The 17973-nt window shown below is 37.3% G+C and overlaps 1 protein-coding gene across 1 annotated transcript in view; it reads left to right on the plus strand.

Moving 5' to 3' along the window:
- The first annotated feature begins 234 nt into the window (after positions 1–234).
- Positions 235–17973, plus strand: part of LOC106026778 (uncharacterized) — a 47783-nt gene continuing 30044 nt past the window's right edge. The window contains exons 1-4 of the mRNA XM_063229096.1: positions 235–359; positions 428–811; positions 2014–2111; positions 5432–5575. Coding sequence (XP_063085166.1) covers positions 235–359; positions 428–811; positions 2014–2111; positions 5432–5575 — 751 coding nt within the window. The remainder of the gene's footprint in view (positions 360–427; positions 812–2013; positions 2112–5431; positions 5576–17973) is intronic.

Here is a 17973-nt window from a genome sequence, read left to right on the forward strand (position 1 = left end):
ATACAAAGTGGACATTCAAACAGACTGCATACAGTTGTGTTCAATGATCCAACAAAAACTTAGTAATATGGGCATCTATCTTACATACCTAAACACACTTGCAGTTGTCTCCTTTAGAGCACTTTCTTTTCCTCTCTCTTTTACAATAACAATCACACATTTTGGGTTTTATTACTCCCACAGTTCTTATTACTTTGGTGGAGATGCTCTTCAAGCCAGGGCTCTGTTAACTGGATGTCGGACACGACTGTGCGAGACCTGACACTGATTCAGTGCCTGATCTCAGCAGGTCGGTCAGCCAGCCAGTGCTCCCTGGTTCCGCGGTGCGGGGCCGCGACTGGAGGACCCGCACAGTCCGGGTCTGAGCAGTACTCCTTCTTCTGGACCTCGTCGTAAAAGGAGGAAGAGCTCCGGGACGCTGACCTAGAGGGGCAGAGGGCCGGGCTCCGCACCCGGGCCCAGGCCTTCTCCCGCAGCGTGCACCGGTCCCGCGCGCCCGCGCAACCGTGGCTGGCGTTGGGACCGCGCGGCGAAGCGGGGCTCTCCGAGGAGGAGGTGGCGCCCACCGGGCAGGGCTCCTCCAGGAATTCCGGCGAGCAAGATCTAAGGCACAGGGAAGACCGGACAAGGTCACGCCCTCCTGGGCCTGCAACTATCCGGTCAGTGTAGAAATCCATGGCCCAGTTCCGACCGCGCAGCGGGCAGGCGCTGCAGCACTCCCCCGGCTGGAGCTCCAGAGAGTTTCCCCAGCTGGCGTCCCAGTGACAATCCGCTGGGTTTTCCCTCCGCAGAAGAAAGAGCCTTTGAAAGAGTAAGTGCACAGACTGGGTCACACGGGCAGAGTTAGGACCCGAACGCTGCGAGCACATTAGGCACTTTCCAGCCCGCCTTCCTGCTATTGTCCCCGTTTTCTGGGGGTCAGTGAACACCCCATGGGACAGCCTCAACCTTTACAAGTCGTGGGTAGTGCAGAGGGTGACGGCCGCGAGAGACAATTTAGGTAACAGGCTGCTAGATTGCTAACTACATCAATAAACTTTTCAGCTGCGTAAACAAGAACTGTCTCACTAGTGTTAGCAAAGTGAGGTACAGGCAGATGAGTGTGTATTTACATAACGTAAGGGCAAAAAGTCAGCCAGGTTTCCACAGGGAACCAGACTTAAGGCTGATGCCATGGGGAAGGTGGTGGTCCTGGTCCTTCTCCATCTCCGTGGAGCTCAGCCCCCATCGAAACTCCCTTTCTCAGCCCTCCTTGAAACTACTCCTAGTGCCTGTTCACACATCTTCTCAACAGCAGTCCAGTCGAAGCAGTTTGGGGAGACTTGTCCCCTGTGCCCTGAACTCCTCGAGTGCAGCACAGGTTCAGAAAGGGTGCTGCAGGGGTTATCCTGGGCCCAGCTTTAGGGATTCATCTATCTTTGTCCCAGTCAGCAATGACCTAGGAGTCATTATCATAGATATTAAATATGGAAACTGAAGGGGATTAATAGGAGTTACACAGAATAACAAAGATCATCCACGATTTTCATAATAGGAATCTGTGAGCTATAATTTTTTGGTAATGGAACACTTCCTTTATTTTTGTAACTTCCTAACTCACGAAGCCTGTCTTGGCAAAGTATAATATGATCCAGCCTCTCCCGAGGCTGATCCAGGCATATGACCTAGACACTCACCCTCAGCCACCTTGAGCCAAGCTCTAACTTGGAAGGTAGCAACAGTGAACAGTAGAATTAGCCATGGTAACCAAAACCCAATGTTCTCTGCCCTTGTCAATATGGAGATGCGGTAATTTCTAGAGGGCTTCAGGTGATTGGGACATATTTTGACTCTTGTCTAAAATTAGCAAGTGAGCAAAACTTTTTGAGAAGTACATGTTGGTGATTTGATACACAAGCATCTATTGGGGACTATAGAAAAGTAAAAAATGAACAGTGTAGAATTAGCCTCTCAAATTTAGGTACCTTGTCAAAAACATCATGAATATTAATTTGCCTCCATATTTTCTTACAGAAAAGAAAAGCCATTTGTCCTCTCATTTCTCTGCTGTATCTTAGTGGAAAATGTCAGTAACTTATCAACGGATAGAAGAGGAGTTGCGAATGGTGGGGGTAAGAACTAAGTGATACTTGAATAAATACATAACTATAGTGTCACAGTTTCTAAATATACAAGGCAGGAAGCTTTAGTGCCTCAACCATGGACTCCCCTAATGTAGCAGGGTTAAAGGAAGTGTCCTGCAAGTGTTATGTAGCATTTAAGTTTTCCACCTGCAACCAGAGCATGTAAGCTATATATTTAAGTTAAATAAAATATAAATTATGAATCTATCACTTTATTTCAATAACCCATCACAGCCTGCTCTTAATTTTTTTGTACCTGGAGTCAAGTTCACAACCTCACACTTGCCAGGTAGGTGCTGTGCCACTGAGCTGTATCACTGACTCCCTCATAATTTTAGAAAATACGCTCAGAGCATAAAACTAGATAGAAAAAAATCTCTTTTCTAGCTATAAATCACTTTAACCTGAGCTTACTTAGCCTTAATGAGATGGTCAGATTGTAAAAAATGCATTCTCACGCAGCATGGAGCTCTGTGGACAGCAGTCCCTCTTCTCCAGGTGGCAGCATTAACTACAACAGGTATCCACCTTGCTACTTTACTACTAGACTCAGACGATTCTGTGTCATCCATTGTACTGTTGGAGGGTAGAGCCATGGAGAAGTCAAACCAGTGGAATTGAGATTCATTTTAGAAAATTCAAAAAAATCAAAAGGTGAGGGGCAGAATCTAGAACTAATAAGTGTGTTCCACAATACATATAAAATGTATTGTATTTCTGTATGGTAGTAATCACCATACAGAAATCAGCATTTTAAATGAAATGCTGTTTACAGTCACTCAAAAAACTACTTAGGTATACATTTAACAAAACATGTAGGCCCTTCCCATGAACCAGAAGCGGCCATGCAGGGCCAGGAAGCCAGGCCACCTTCCAGTAAGCCAGCAGCAGCCATGTGGGACCAGAAAGAGGAGCAGGAAGCCAGTCTTCCCTTCCCATGAGTCAGTGGTGGCCATGCAAAGCCAGGAAGAAAAAGAAGAAGCCAATCCACCTTTCCTGTGAGCAGGTTGGGAGACAGTAAGAGCTGAGCCCCTCCCACGCCACATGTAAGCAGCCAGCTTATTTGGAGGATCACAGGCTGAGTTGATAGGAACTGAGGTACAAAAACAACTTAATTCTTGTATTATTTGATTGACGAAAGCTGGTAGCCTAAGCACCTGTTTGGAGGATAACAGTATGCAGTATAGCAACTATGGGGGATTTCCTTCTATCTTATTTTTGAAATCCAATATTGTTCTCACTGTTTTGTTTTGTTTCATTTTATTGGTTTGTTTTCTTCAGTGTTCTGTTTTGATTGGTTTTATCTGTTCTGTTTTGTTTGATTTTATTAAGTCTAATGGCATGGGCAGCAATTTTGAATATAACAAGAGGCATTATGGTAACCATTATGATTGCCTATTATCTATCCTGTTTTTAAATTCTGTATCATTCTCTCTGTTTGGTTTTGATTGGCTTTATTCTGTTTTATTTTGTTTGATTTTATTATCCTTAAAATAAATTTTTAAAAAATTTACAGGTCTCATAATTCTAAATCTATAAAATACTAATGAAAGAATTCAAAATAGGTTATATACTTGAGAAGATGTTTGTGGGTCACAGAACTCAACATAGTAAAGGTGATGAGTGTCTCCAAATTGACATATAGATTTGGCCCTGTCTTTAGCCATATCTTTTGTAGATGTAGATATTAAGAAGATTACCTAAAATTTATAAAGACCAAGAAACTAAAATATCTAGTTTTTTGAAAAAGGACAATAAAGTTGAAAAAATTATAGTACTTAATTTTGAAATATTATATATCTACAGTTATCAAGTGTGGTATTGTTCTAGCAAGAGACATATAGAGAAATGGAACTGAATGCATGTCAGAAAGACTGCCAGATGATTTTGATAAAAAATAATACACTAGAAGAAGTGTAGTTTTCTCAACAAAAACATGGATAGCCACTGGCTTAAAAAAAGATAGAACTTTAAGTTCCAAACTTACATAAAAGTTACTCAAAATGGATCATAAGTACAAACATTAAATGTAAAACTGTAACAGTTTTAGAAGTGAGCACAGGAGAAAAACATTTGATATCTAATTAGGAGTTCCAGACATACCCTTAAAAGCATGATCTACCCATACAAGAAAAAAATCTTTTTATTTAAACACTATTGTTTTAAGAAAGACTGTGTTAGGAAGACGAAAAGGCAGGACTCCGTATGGGAAACAATACTTTCATACCACATGTCTGACAAAGGAGTTATATCTAGAATATTTTATTTTAAAATTCAAATGATCTGGTTGTCAAATCTGTAAAGGATATAAAATGAGACAGTTCATGGAAGAAGACAGATAGATAGCAAATAAGCACACAGAAAAATACTAACATTAGCCACCAGATAACTGAACACAGACTATGATGAGCTGTTACTGCACAACTATTAAAAACAACTAAAATCAGAAATGGACAGTGAAATATAAAAACGGAGTGGCCACTCAGAAAAACAGTAGGATAGGTTCTTACCCCCCAAACCACACACTTACCACTCAACTCAGCCAGTACTCTCCTGGACACTTAACCCACTTATCTGATACCTACAAAGACAGTGACATAAGAATATCACAGCATCTCTGTTTGTAATAGCCCTAAACTAGAAACTATCAAAATGCCACTTGTGAAAGTATAGTCACTGATACCGTAAGATGCCACTCCAAAATGAGAAAAGAACAAACTACATTGATACATACCACAGCTTGTTGGATCTCAAGGGTATTATGCTGAATGCAAAAAAGCTAATCTCAAAAGACACCTAATAAATTGTTCCATTTTTCCTAACATTCTCAAAACAACACAAGTACAGATGTGGAGAATGGAGTAGTGACTACCAGGAGTTAAACATATTGAGGGGAAAGTGACAGTGAAGGTGTAGCATGAGGGATATCATTGTCATGACAGAATACTTTATCTTGTTATCATCGGTTACACACCAGTGCACACCATTGTACACACTTTATAGCATCCTGATGTTGTAAATAGTCGTGTAAGATACAGTGGTTCTGTGAGACCATCACCTTTATTCACCTTGGCATTTTCTTGATTCATGTTCCTTTAAAAAGTTGGGCTGGAGCCAGGGGTGGTAGAGCATACTTGTAATCCCAGCACTCAGGACACTGAGGAAGGAGGATCATTGCTAGTCTGAGACCAGCCTGGGCTTACGCTCAAGGCCAGCCTAAACTGCGTGGTGATTCCCTGACTCAAAAAGACAAAAAAAAAGTTGGACTGGAACAGGAAATGATAAATGATCATGTTCTTCTCCCCTAGGCCATACAAGCAATGAATGGCATGCATATTCAGCTCCTGGGAGGACTCTGGAGATACTTTTTCATCTCACAAATGAGTGCAATATCAACAGTATACATTCCTATTGCAGTGCTAGTGGGATACCCATTTTGGTCATCTCTTACTGTGAGTAAATAATTTCTGATTGCTATTTATTAACTTCTTCATTTCTTACTTTTTTATTCTAAAGATAGAAAAATTAAAAATAAAACAGAGTTTTAATACAGGATAATAGAAGGGTAACACTAATTCTACATTGAGTATTGTTATCTTCCTAGTAGTTACTCAGAGTATAAGATATAGGCATAAGATATTGGCCAAACAATATTAGCACAAATCTTTCTTTCAATGAACTAAGTGAAACTAGTGGTATAACTCTCTTAACTATCTTGTGCATATATGTATTTTTTTCTTTTCTCTTCCTTCCTTTCCCCGTTCTCCCATCACAGTTTCTTTTTTCTTTTAAATAGTTTCTTCCCAATTCACCATATCTATTATAAATTTTGGATCTTATTGACTTGTTCAGTTTTTCACACTAGTGAGACAATACAATGTTTACACATGTGGGTCTGATATATTTCACTTATGAGTATGGTCTCCATTTACCTATAAAACTCTCGAGTTTAACCTTCTTTACTGAGTAGTAATCCATTATATTAAAAAGCACATCTTTTTTATCCATTCCTCAGTTGATGGGCATTTGGGTTGTTTCCAAGAATTAGCTATTACCAATCATGCTGCTATAAACATGGGTGCACATATATTGCTGTGGTATGGTGTTTTTAATTCTTCTGGGAAGATACCCAGATGGAGAGTAGCTGGGTTGAATGGGACCTCTTAATCTTATCTTTTTGTGGAATCTCCACACTGATTTCCATAGTAGTTGTATCAGTCTATACTCCCATCAATAGTAGAGACGGCTTCCTTTTTCCCCACAGCCTATCCAGCATTTTTCATTGGTTGATTTCTTGCTAATAGCCATTCTTTATGGAGTGAGATGGAATCTCAGTGTTGTTTTAATTTCCATCTCTCAGATGACCAACAGTGTTGAACATTTTTTCATGTACTTATTTACCATTTGTATTTCTTCATCTGAGAAGTGTGTATTCATCTCAGATACCCATTTTTGAATTGTGTCTTTGAATTTGGGGAGCGTGATTTTTTTCAGCTCTTTATATGATCTAAATCTGAGGGATAACTTGCTATAATTTTTCCCACTCTGTGAGTTCTTTTCATTCTGTTGGTGATTTCTTTTATTGCAAAAAGCTTTTAATAAGATTAGATCCTGGCTATTTCAAAGATAACAAGATAGATTATGGTGGTATTATTGGTTACCTATTATCTTGTTTTGAAGTTCTGTATCACTTTCACTGTTTTGTTTTGATTGGATTTATCTTGTTTTATTTTGTTTGGTTTTATTGTCTTTAAAAGAAAAAAAGATTAGTTCCCACTTGTTGATTCTTTGTAGTATTTATCGTGCAGTCGGGACTTTGTTCATGAAGAGTCCACCTCTTGCCTATATCTTTACAATTTCTAACTATTTTCTCTTCCAACAGATTTAGTGTTTCTGATTTTATATTTAGATCTTTGGTCATTTTCACTTCAGTTTAGTGCATGGTGATAGACACAGAACTAGTTTTAGTCTTTGGCATGTGGAAAACCAGTTTTTCCAACACCATTTACTAAAGAGGCTATCTTTCTTCCATGAACATGTTTGATGCCTTTGTCAAACGTAAGGTGGCTGAGTCCATTTGGAGTTGTGTCAGCATCTTCTAATCTGTTCCACTGTTCCTCAGGTCTGTATTTTTGCAGTACTATGCTGATTTTATCACAGTAGCTTTATAGTGTTATTTCTGGTCAAGGATTGTGATGCTCCCTGACTTGCATTTGTTGTTCAGAATTGCTTTTGTAATTCTAGGTCTTCTCTGCTTTCAAATGAATTTTAGGAATATTTTCTCTAGCTTTGTGAGGTGTACTAACATTATTTTGATTGGGATTGCATTAAATCTGCATAACAATTTTGGGAATAGGGCCACTTTCACTATGTTGGTTCTTCCTATCCATGAGCAAGGAATATTTTCCATTTTCTATATCCTCTTTGATCTCCTTTTTCAGAGTTCTATAATTTTCAATCTTTTACTTTCTTTGTTAGATTGATTCCTACATATTTCTTTTTTTCTGTTTTTTTAGATACTATTATAAGGGGTGTGATAGCCATAATTTCTCTTTTTGTGACTTTTTTGCTTATGTACAGGAATGCTATTGATTTTTGAGTATGGATTTTATATCCAGCTATACTACTGGATTTATTTATTAAGTCTAGAAGTCTCTTGGTGGAGTTTTGGGGGTCTTATGTAGAGTATTATGTGCAAATGATGATTTAACTTCTTCCTTTCCTATTGTTACTCCTTTTTTGTCTGATTGCTCTGGTTAATGTTTCCAGAACTATATTGAATAGTAGTCATAATGATGGACATCCTTGTCTTGTTCCTGATTTTAGAGTGAAAGCTTCCAGTTTTTGATCATTTAGTATGATGTTAGTTGTTGGTTTGTCATAGATAACTTTTATCAGATTGAGGTAAAGGTCATCTCCAATTTTCTGTAGAGTTTTTATCATGAATGGGTGTTAGACTTTGTCAGATGCTTTTTCTGCATCTATTGAGATGATCATGTGATTTTTTCCCTTTGGTTCTGTTAATGTGGTATATTACATTTATTGATTTGTGTATGTTGAACCATCCCCACATTCCTGGAATGAATCCTACGTAGTGATAGTGTATGATCTTTTTGATGACTTGCTGTATTCTATTGCCAGTATCTTATTGAAGATTTTTACATTTATATTCATTAGGGAAATTGGCTTATAGTTTTCCTTTTTGAATAGGTTCTTCTCTAGTTTTGGAATCAGGGTGATACTTGCTTCCAGGAATGATTTTGGAAGTGTTGCTTCCCTTTTCAACTTCATTTCAGCGATAGTGACACTAATTCATCTTTAAATTTCTTGTAGAATTCAATAGCAAATCCAATAGGGGCCTGGGCTTTTCTTTGTTAGTAAGTTTTTAATTGCATTTTTAATTTTATTAGCTGATGTCAGGTTATTTAGAATTTTATATCAATCTTAATTTAGTTTTGGTAACTAGATTGTGTCTAGAAATTGTCCAATTTCTTTTTTAAATTTTATTTAAAAAAAGATTAAACAAAACAGAAAATGGGTAGAAATAATACATACTTTCAAAGAAAAAATAAACAGTAAGAAATCACTAGTTGATGATTACATATTGTCCTCTTACAAATAGTTGTTCAAGATACAAAAGTGAAACATACCAAGTGGGGATTCAAACAGCGAGACTGCAAACAGTTCTGTTCAACTATCCAACAAAGACTTAGTAATATGGTTATCAATCCTATACACTTAAACATACATGCACTTATCCATATCTTCATTTATGTTGAGATTAAACAAACCAAAGCAAGCTAAAATCACTCTAAACAAAGAATAACAGTATTGCTGGATTTCACATCATGACACTATGAGATCAGCACTAGATACTGTAGTGGCTCTTTTTCTTCAAAGTATTTGTTCATTTCATCAGGTGTTATAAGATCAGTTCTTGTAAACTGTTTATAGGTTCTATGCATGCATGAGTCTTAACATGTATTTCTATCCTTTCTATAGTAGAGAAACAAAACAAGACAAAACAAAACATATACCTATAAACAACATGAAATAAAAAGACATATAAAACCACTGTACAAGGAGTTCTAGCATGATTACTGTGTTGTCTCTTGTTATCTTCAATAGAATTGTCTATATCATTAGACATAGTATAATTGGATATAGAAATACATAACAATATTAATAAAAACACAACTTTGTAGATAGTGTAAAACTTCAAAAACAGGTAGTAATCAAACCAGAATGAGTATCATAGTGAATCTTGTCATCTTCAGTGTAGTTGCCTATACTCTCACACTCGATACTATCAATCATAACAGGTGTGAATAAAATCTGTTGATACCAAACAGCAATCAAACAAACCAAATTTAATTAAGATCAGTCATGATAAAACAGTGTAAGTTATACAGGGCTCCATATAAAGTTAATAGGAAATTAAAGATAATTACTGTACTATATCCTATTTTGGGGATAGCTGTCTGTGCCCTCAGATCTAAGTGCAAGTAGACAAACCGGGACAGAATAAAATCTATCTAAGCAGTGCAGTGCAAATAATATGGGTTTTAATTCCTAGTACATTATTAACAATATCTTCTGCCATCTTTTTTAAGACTATTCCTCCCCTTTCACTACCCCAGGGTGCACTGTGCATTTTTAGGTCTCACCAACACCCTCAGTTTTTAGATTGGGGGGGGGGCAACCTGCTATTTACCTAAGTGGTTTCAAACCTTCTCCCTCCTGGACTTCATCTCTAGTTGTATTTCTTTACCTATTAAAGCCTATCTTTCCAACCTATCCACAAATACTGGTCTAGTTGCCCCTATTTCTGATTCCCTGTCACATAGAGCATTGTTTCCTCATATTTGATTTTCAGTCCGTAAACCCTTTTTCAGGTTAATTATAATTCCTATAAAGAGCATCTCGGTGGACCCTGTCTCCTGATCTACTCTGCCTGTGTTTCTTTTTTTCTCTTCTTTTTTTTAGTGTATAAAGGCCATCTATATTAGAGATGTTAGCCAATGTTGTCTGCCTCATTTCTGTTGTACTATTTCTCTGCCATTAGTTGTCTGCTTTTCTTCTTCATTCCACTTTCTGCTCCATTCACTGAGGCCTCTCTGCCACTGTTCCTGAAATCCTGGTACTTTTCTCTATCTCTAGAATGTCCTGCAGTATTCTCTGTAGAGTTGGATTGGTGGTCCCAAATTCCCCCAGTTTCTCCTTGTCTTGGAAGCATCTTGTTTCTCCATTAATTTCTAGAGACAGTTTTTCAGGGTACATCAATCTGGGATGGAGGTTGTTTTCTTTCAGGGCTTGGAATACTTTGCTCCAAGCTCTTCCTGATTTGATGGTCTGTGTGGAGAAATCTGCTGTGATTTTGATGGGTTTTCCTTTATAGGAAATCTGTTTCTTTTCACTGACAGCTTTTAATATTCTGTTCTTATACTGAATTGATTATTATATGCCTGAGTGTAGCTCTGTTTTGGTTATAGGTGGCTGGAGTTCTGTATGCTTCATACATCTGAATATCATTTCCTTTTCCTATGCTTAGGAAGTTTTCCTTAATTATTTCTGTGAGTAACCTTTGTAGTTCCTTTATTTGTACCCTGCTACTTTATTCACATTCTTTATTCTTAAGTTATAGATCCTCTTGTCATCTTCTAGCCTTTGTATTGTTACTGCCTGTTTCCTTGTTATTTTTAAGAAAATTTTCCTTTCATGATCCCACATTGCAAACCTGTCTCCCATTTTGGATAATCTATCCTTAGTTTCTTTCAAGCAGTTTTGCTAGCTTTCAATGGAGTTTTTTATTTCCTGGTAATCTCTTTGAACCTGCTTCATGTATTCTATGTTTTCTTTATATTCTTCATCAAACGTTTCTCTCCTTTTTTTGTGCTCCTCCATTCTTCTGTCTGTGTCTTCTTGAGAAATGCTTAGCATTTCTTTTATTAATCTACTTATATCTTGCTTTACTTGGTTAAATATTTCACTTTTGAACTCATCTATGAAGTCCCGAAGATATCTCTTTATGTCCACTGATGCCATGTCTGATATTGCATGTTTGCTGTCCTCAATCTCTTTTGTATTTACCTCTCTTGAATCAGTGTTCTCATGGTTGGGGACTTTTTCTTGTTGCTTCTTCTTCTCATATTTTTTGTTTGTTCCATACAGTCGTATAAAGGAGGTCCCAGTCCCTTTCCTTGTTGGTTACAGTTCTTCTGAAGTATGCTGGCTAGGTGATCCTGCCCACTCCAGTGTGTTATTGAAGTGCAAACAGGGGCAGTGTATGCTGGCTCCTTCCCTCTGGGTCAGTCAACCTGCTGAGGCCTTCACTGCATTAGTGTGCACCACGCATAGGGAATTGGTTTGGGACAACTTATTGGGTCTCAGCCAGGGGTGTGACCCAGGCCTAGCTAACCCCACCAATCTTGTCTGGGAAGGAAACAACTGACTGAAGTCACTGCGGTTCCTTGTTCTTGCCAGTCCTCCCCAATTCCAAAATGTTGTCCCATTGGTGCCCCTTTCCCGTGGTCAATGCAGGACCCTTGCTGGTTCCATTCTCCATTGGGATTGCTGACCTCAGACTTCAGTGCAACTGCACTTCAGCGCAACTGCAGTTCCAGTTAGTTGAAGCAGCAGGAATTCGGGGGCGTGAGAGCACAGAATCTTAGCAGCCTCAGTAGTAGCCCCAGGACTGCATATTTGACTGGTTCTTTTCACTTTAGTTTCTTCTTGGGTCAAGAGAATCCATCTCCCTCTGTCCAGAACTCCCCATGCTGCGTTATTTTGGCATCTGAGTTGTCTGTCTCTGGGAGTCTCTGTACTCTGCTCTTATCTATCCACCATCTTTACCGGAACTTGTCCAATTTCTTCTGTATTTTCCATCTTATTAGAATATAGGTTCTCGTAGTAGGTATTGATGATCTTCTAGATTTCTATAGGATAGGTTGTGATTTCTCCCTTTTCATTCCTAATTATTTGAATTTGTGTTTTTTCTTTCCTCTTTTTGATGAGATTGGCTAATGGTTTATCAACTTTATTTATTCTCTCAAAGAACCAACTTTTCAATTTATTGACTCTTTGAATTGTTTTCTTAGTCTCAATCTCACTAATTGCTGCCCTTGTCTTTATCATTTCCTCCCTTTGAGCTTTAGATTTGATTTGTTCTTCTTTTTGTAGAAGTTTGAAGCTCAGTATTAGGCTTTTATTTGAGCTCATTCTGTTTTCCTGATGTGAGAGTTCAGTGCTATGAATTTCCCTCATAGAACTGCTTTCATTGCGTCTCACACATTTTGGTATATTATATCAGCATTATCATTTAATTGTATATGTTGTTTTATTTTGTCTGGTTTTTAGAAGGGTATTGTTTAATTTCTATGTGTTTGTGTAGTTTTATTTTGTCATTGATTTCCAGTTTCATTGTGCTACAGATCGTACGCATGGGATGATTTCAGTTCCTTTACACTTAACTTAAACATGTTTTGTGGTCTAATATGTGGTCTGTTTTGGAGAATGTTCCATGTGCAGCTGAGAATAATGTGCATCCTGATGTTTTGGAGTGGAACAGATGGAGTAGATGTCTGTAGACATCTACCAAGTTCATTTGTTCACAAACTTGGTTTAATTATGATATTTCTTTGTTGATTTTTGTGCAGTTGATCCATTTGTGAAAGTGGTGTATTACAATCCCATACTACAATTGTGTTAGTATTTATTTGGTTTTTCATTTCTGTTAATATTTGCTTTATGTAGTTGTGTGCACCAGTGTTTGATACATATATATTTATGATCATTATCTCTTCTTGGAGTTTTCCCTTAACAAGTATATAGTTTCTTTGTTTCTTTTGATGGATTTTGGCTTAAAGTTTACATTGTCTGCAAAGAGAATACCTACCACTGCTCTTTGTCTGGGTTCCTGTGACATGGAGAATTGTTTTGAATTTTAGTCTCCTAATTTCTTCTTGGGTTAAATATATTTCATGAATGTAGCATATTGTTGGGTCTTGTTTCTTTTTTATTTATTTTTAATAAATGTTTATTGAAAAACAACAGTACTTCCACATATTGGTGACAAATAAAAACAAAATACATCATTATAAGAGATTAAAATATAAAATAAGGATAAATCTCATGGATCTTATTTCTTAATCCATCCTGCCAATCCTTTTCTTTTGACTGGTGAATTGAACTTCTTCATTTCATTTGATGACTGTCTGTGACTTAGGCAGTATGCCAAAGAAAGAACACCAAAATGCATAATTCTCAATCTCATGCAATTCATTCTTATATCTAGTTGAAAAGAACCAATCCAAAGTGAAAACAAAAACTTTAGTTTCTTCTGTGTAACGTTGTTTCATAGTAAGAGTTTATTCTGATACAGAGCCACTCTCTCCATTAGCACCAATGGTAGGATACTCAAGAGGCATTTTGAAAAGACAGAAAATTGTTGATGTCTGTCCTGTCACCTATATATGAGTAGCACATATTTTGCCAGTGAGACAAGTAATATGAAAAAGCACAATTGCTGAGGGAATTACTGAGAGACAGAGATTTTGTGTAGAAAAAGAGAAGTTAAATCTTTGTGCTATATTGGTCCAAGAAGGACTTCATGAAATTGAACAGAAATTTATAATTTTGGTATATCTGATAGAATGATAATAATGTGCCCTTATCCTTAAGTGAGGATATTCTTAAGGGAAGGGTATTTTGGTAGGTGATGAGTCACTGTTCCTCATGAAATCCCAAGTGAAATTCACAATAGTAATAATGGTAATAACAATTCACTTGAAGCTTGGTCATCTGACTGGTGCTTGCTGACAACCCCATTGGTCATTATTCTGGATGGTGCTTGGGATATACTGCAAACCTCCAGTTCTCTTTTTTAAACTGTATTTTTTTTCTTTTTTTTTTTTCTCTTTAAAAAAAAGGCATTTAATTGCTTTGAAACAACTTTCTAGGAGATTGAAATTCAGGCTATTTTAAGGAACTAAAAATTACCAATTTCCTTATGAATCCTTTTAGTTACTTAAAAAGTATTAAATCTTTGATTTTTTTTAAAAAGACACCAGGTACTTTGGATTCCTTGCACATTATTTTAAATTACTGAAGTTTTCTGCTTCTCTGCAATTATATAGATTATTTTACTATTGCCACAGAATTTCAGATTTTTCAAAATAAATAAATGTGACTAAACTGGGACTTAGAAATTCTTCAAGACCTTCATACTTTACCCAATCATAATTATCACTTTTTGGTAAGACTGCTGAAATCCAAGGATCTTTTTAAATTTCTCCTCTTTCCTGGTTCCTAGCATCCAACCTAATTAAAACATTGGTCTTCATGAGTTAAAAGCATCCTCACTCTAGGAATTCAGTCATATTCTTAGTATACTAGTAGTTTAGGAAGCAATTCTGCAGAATATTGGTTTACAAAGTAAATAGGCAAGCACAAGCGTATTTTCTTCCATTGTTTAACCAGGTTTCTTTTTGTTACTCTGAGTTGGCTATGGTCCTTTGTCCTGTTTTATTGCCACTGGAAGGGATGTTACTGGCTAGGGAAATGTCTAGTCTGTGAGTATAAAACTTCATGCATGAGCTGGTCATGGTGGCTCACACCTGTAATCCCAGCACTCAGGAGGCTGACGTGGGAGGATCATTGAGAGTTTGAGACTAGCCTGGGCTACCAAGTGAGCTCAAGACCAGCCTGAACTGCATAGCGAGACCCTGTCTCAAAAAAGACAAAAAAAAAAAAAAAAAAAAAACCTTATGCCATTCTGGGTATTATTGCTCTGCTGTTTATAAAGCTATACAGGGAAGAGCTGATTTTTCAGATGGTTCTTTTGTCTTTCAGGTAGTCTCATTTCTTCCTTAAAGCAGATTATCAGAGTGTAGTGTTAGTACATTTGGAAACGAAGTATCCAGTTCTGTAGTTTTATTAGCTAAGTGATTTAAGACAAACTTCTCTTAAGCATTAATTCCTTCCTTTTTTCCTTCCTTAATTTTTCCTTTTTTAAAATATTAAGGTAGTATTTCCCAAATTTTAAGAATTAATTGATATTAAACAATCTGTGTAAATGTATTAGACAATCTATTGAACTTTTTTTTATTTAAAGAAAAGGAAACAAAAAATACATGGAGATAAAAAAGAGTAGAAATAGTACAAAATTACAGAAAAACAAATGATAAGAAATCGCTAGTTGATAAGTTACATATTGTCATCTTAGAAATAGCTGTTCAGATTACAAAATTAAAGTATTTAAAATGACATTCAAAAAGTGACACTGCAAACAGTTCTGCTCAATGATCGAACAAAAACTCAGTAATACGGTTATCAGTCCTCCACACTTATTTTACATCTCAAAGAGGGTAAGATTAAACATATCAAAACAGAACAAAACAGTTAAAAAATTTTTAAAGAAATACAGATTTCAAAGCAAGTCCACTGGAGATCTTCACTGTCTATCTAACTGTCTCTAGTTTCTTACAAATAGTTGTCCCCATCTTCACCCACCTTATATACTTATTGCATATTATAGAATTAAAGAGAATAAAACCAAGCAAAGTAAAGCAGAACAAAGCCAATCAAGACACTGCAAGTGACACACGATTTCAAAACAAAGTAATAGGAAATCAACAACAATCACCATAAAGCCTCCCATTGTCCCCAAAATAGCTTCCCATACCCTCAGTCATAGTAACCTCAAACAAAACAGAACAGAATAGAATGAATAAATACAGAACAATGAATGCAATACAGGATTTGAAAACAAGACAATAGCAAATCCAAAATTGCTGTCGTAATATATCCTGTGATCCTCAAAACAGCTGCCATGTCATCAGACATAATAAAATCAAAAAAGATAAAACCCAACCAAACAAAACAATGATACAGCACCTCAAAACAAGAATATGATAACAAAACAAAAGAATGATATAGCACCTCAAAACAAGATAATCAGGAATCAACAATGGCTACCACCTTCAGAAAGAGATCCCCCATAGATGCTATATTGCATATTGTTATCCTCTAAATCAGTGATCATACTACTGGCTTTAGGCCTGAAAAGTCAGTAAAACACTAAACACTACAAGCATTAAATTGTATTCTATCCCACTAGTCATTATCACAGCCTGTGTTTCTGGATCAGCAGGTCACTTTGTCTCCCTACCTGCATGCCCCAAGACCAGGATGACTCTCCCCAAGTCATCCCATGCATGGTGTCAACTCACAGGAGATCTTAGCTTCTTCTTGACTTCTTGTTCTCCCCCATAGACAGCAAATGGTACCCACTCACAGGAGAAGGCTGGCATCTGGCTCTCCCCCAGTCAGCCTGCACTTGGTGCTGACTCACAGGAAGTTCTAGCTTCTCGTTGACTTCTTGTTCTCCCCTGAAGTCCGTGACCCACAGCAGCTCACAGGAGAAAGCTCGCATCTGGCTCTCCCTCAGTTAGCCCACACATGGCATCAACTCACAGGAGGTTTTAGCTTCTTTTTGGCTTCTTCACAAACTCCAGTTCTGAGCTAATGTTACTGTAGCAGGAGGTTATATTCTAAGAGATGATAAGGTGGTAGAAGAACAAAAGAATAAAGGGTAGGGTAAATTTCTAGGGAAATTTCTAATAAATATACAGGTGATTGTTTTAAATTGTATAGTTACAGTGGGATTATGAAAAAGTCACTTTCTTGCTAATCTCCATTGTATAACAAACTCCACAAAATCCATGGCAAAGGACCCCTAGCACCTGTCTCCTCCTCATACACCATTGGCAGAAATGCAGCTGACCAAAGCTGGAATTAATCAGAATTGGTTTCAGGCTACAGATTGGTGTTAGCTCTGCTCCACGTATATCTAACCCTGCTTAAACCAGTAGCTCCAGAAGGCATATTCTTCTCAAGATGAAAGATAGCAGGCAAACCTTTCCATACAGTAACATCTCAAGTCTCAGCTTGGGCCCACTGAAGTCCAGCCAAAGCATATAAAGTGGCTACACTTTAAATTAAGGGGCCGAAAGCATGGTCCAAGCACCATGGGTCCATGACAAAAGTATGTAATTTCTTAGAATTTATAACAGGATTAATTAAAAATTGCCCTGGCTAATGTTTCAAGTATTATATTTTAAATGGGAGTGGTGAAAATAAACACCCTTGACTCATTCCTAACTTTAAAGAAAATGCTTTCAGTTATTCTCCATTTGATGTAATATTGGCTGTGAGTTTGTAATAAATGGCTTTTATCTGTTTAAGATACTTCTACCCTAATTTCATCAGGGTTTTTATCATGAGTGGCTCTTGTGTTTTGTCAACAGTGTTTACACATCTATTGAGGTTATTGTGTGATTTTTTTATATAATATGTTATATATACTGATTTACATATGTTAAACCATTCTTGCATCCCAGGGATGAAACTAACTTGCTCACAGTGAAGGATATTTTTAATGTGTTGCTGAGTGGTTTGAAAATATTTTATTGTAGAATTTTGCATCTGTGTCCATCAATGATATTGAAAAATCTGAGCTGTCCACTCTGTCATTCATGTATCCTTTGGTCAGGTCTAGCATGGGTCAAACCTCTGTAAGTTTGCAGACCACACTTTTGGCAGCATGCTTGCATGCTGCTGTGTTTATCCTAAATGTCTCTAAGCATACTGGAGAGGCAATGGATACACAGAGTCTGCATTTGTGTTAAGGCTAAGGATAGGTGCGCAGCCTTCTGCTGGTCCCTGCAGGTCTGCCCTCAGACCCACACCACTCTCCCACCACAAAACCCACACAACTGAATTCATATTACAACCACTGTTGTCCCATAGTGTCCAGCTCAGATTCTCCCAGCAGAGCTCAGGAGCTGAACCA

Source organism: Cavia porcellus, unplaced genomic scaffold, assembly GCF_034190915.1.
Source record: "Cavia porcellus strain 051 isolate PalLab524CR breed Dunkin Hartley unplaced genomic scaffold, mCavPor4.1 scaffold_17, whole genome shotgun sequence".
Classification (NCBI taxonomy): Eukaryota; Metazoa; Chordata; class Mammalia; order Rodentia; family Caviidae; genus Cavia; species Cavia porcellus.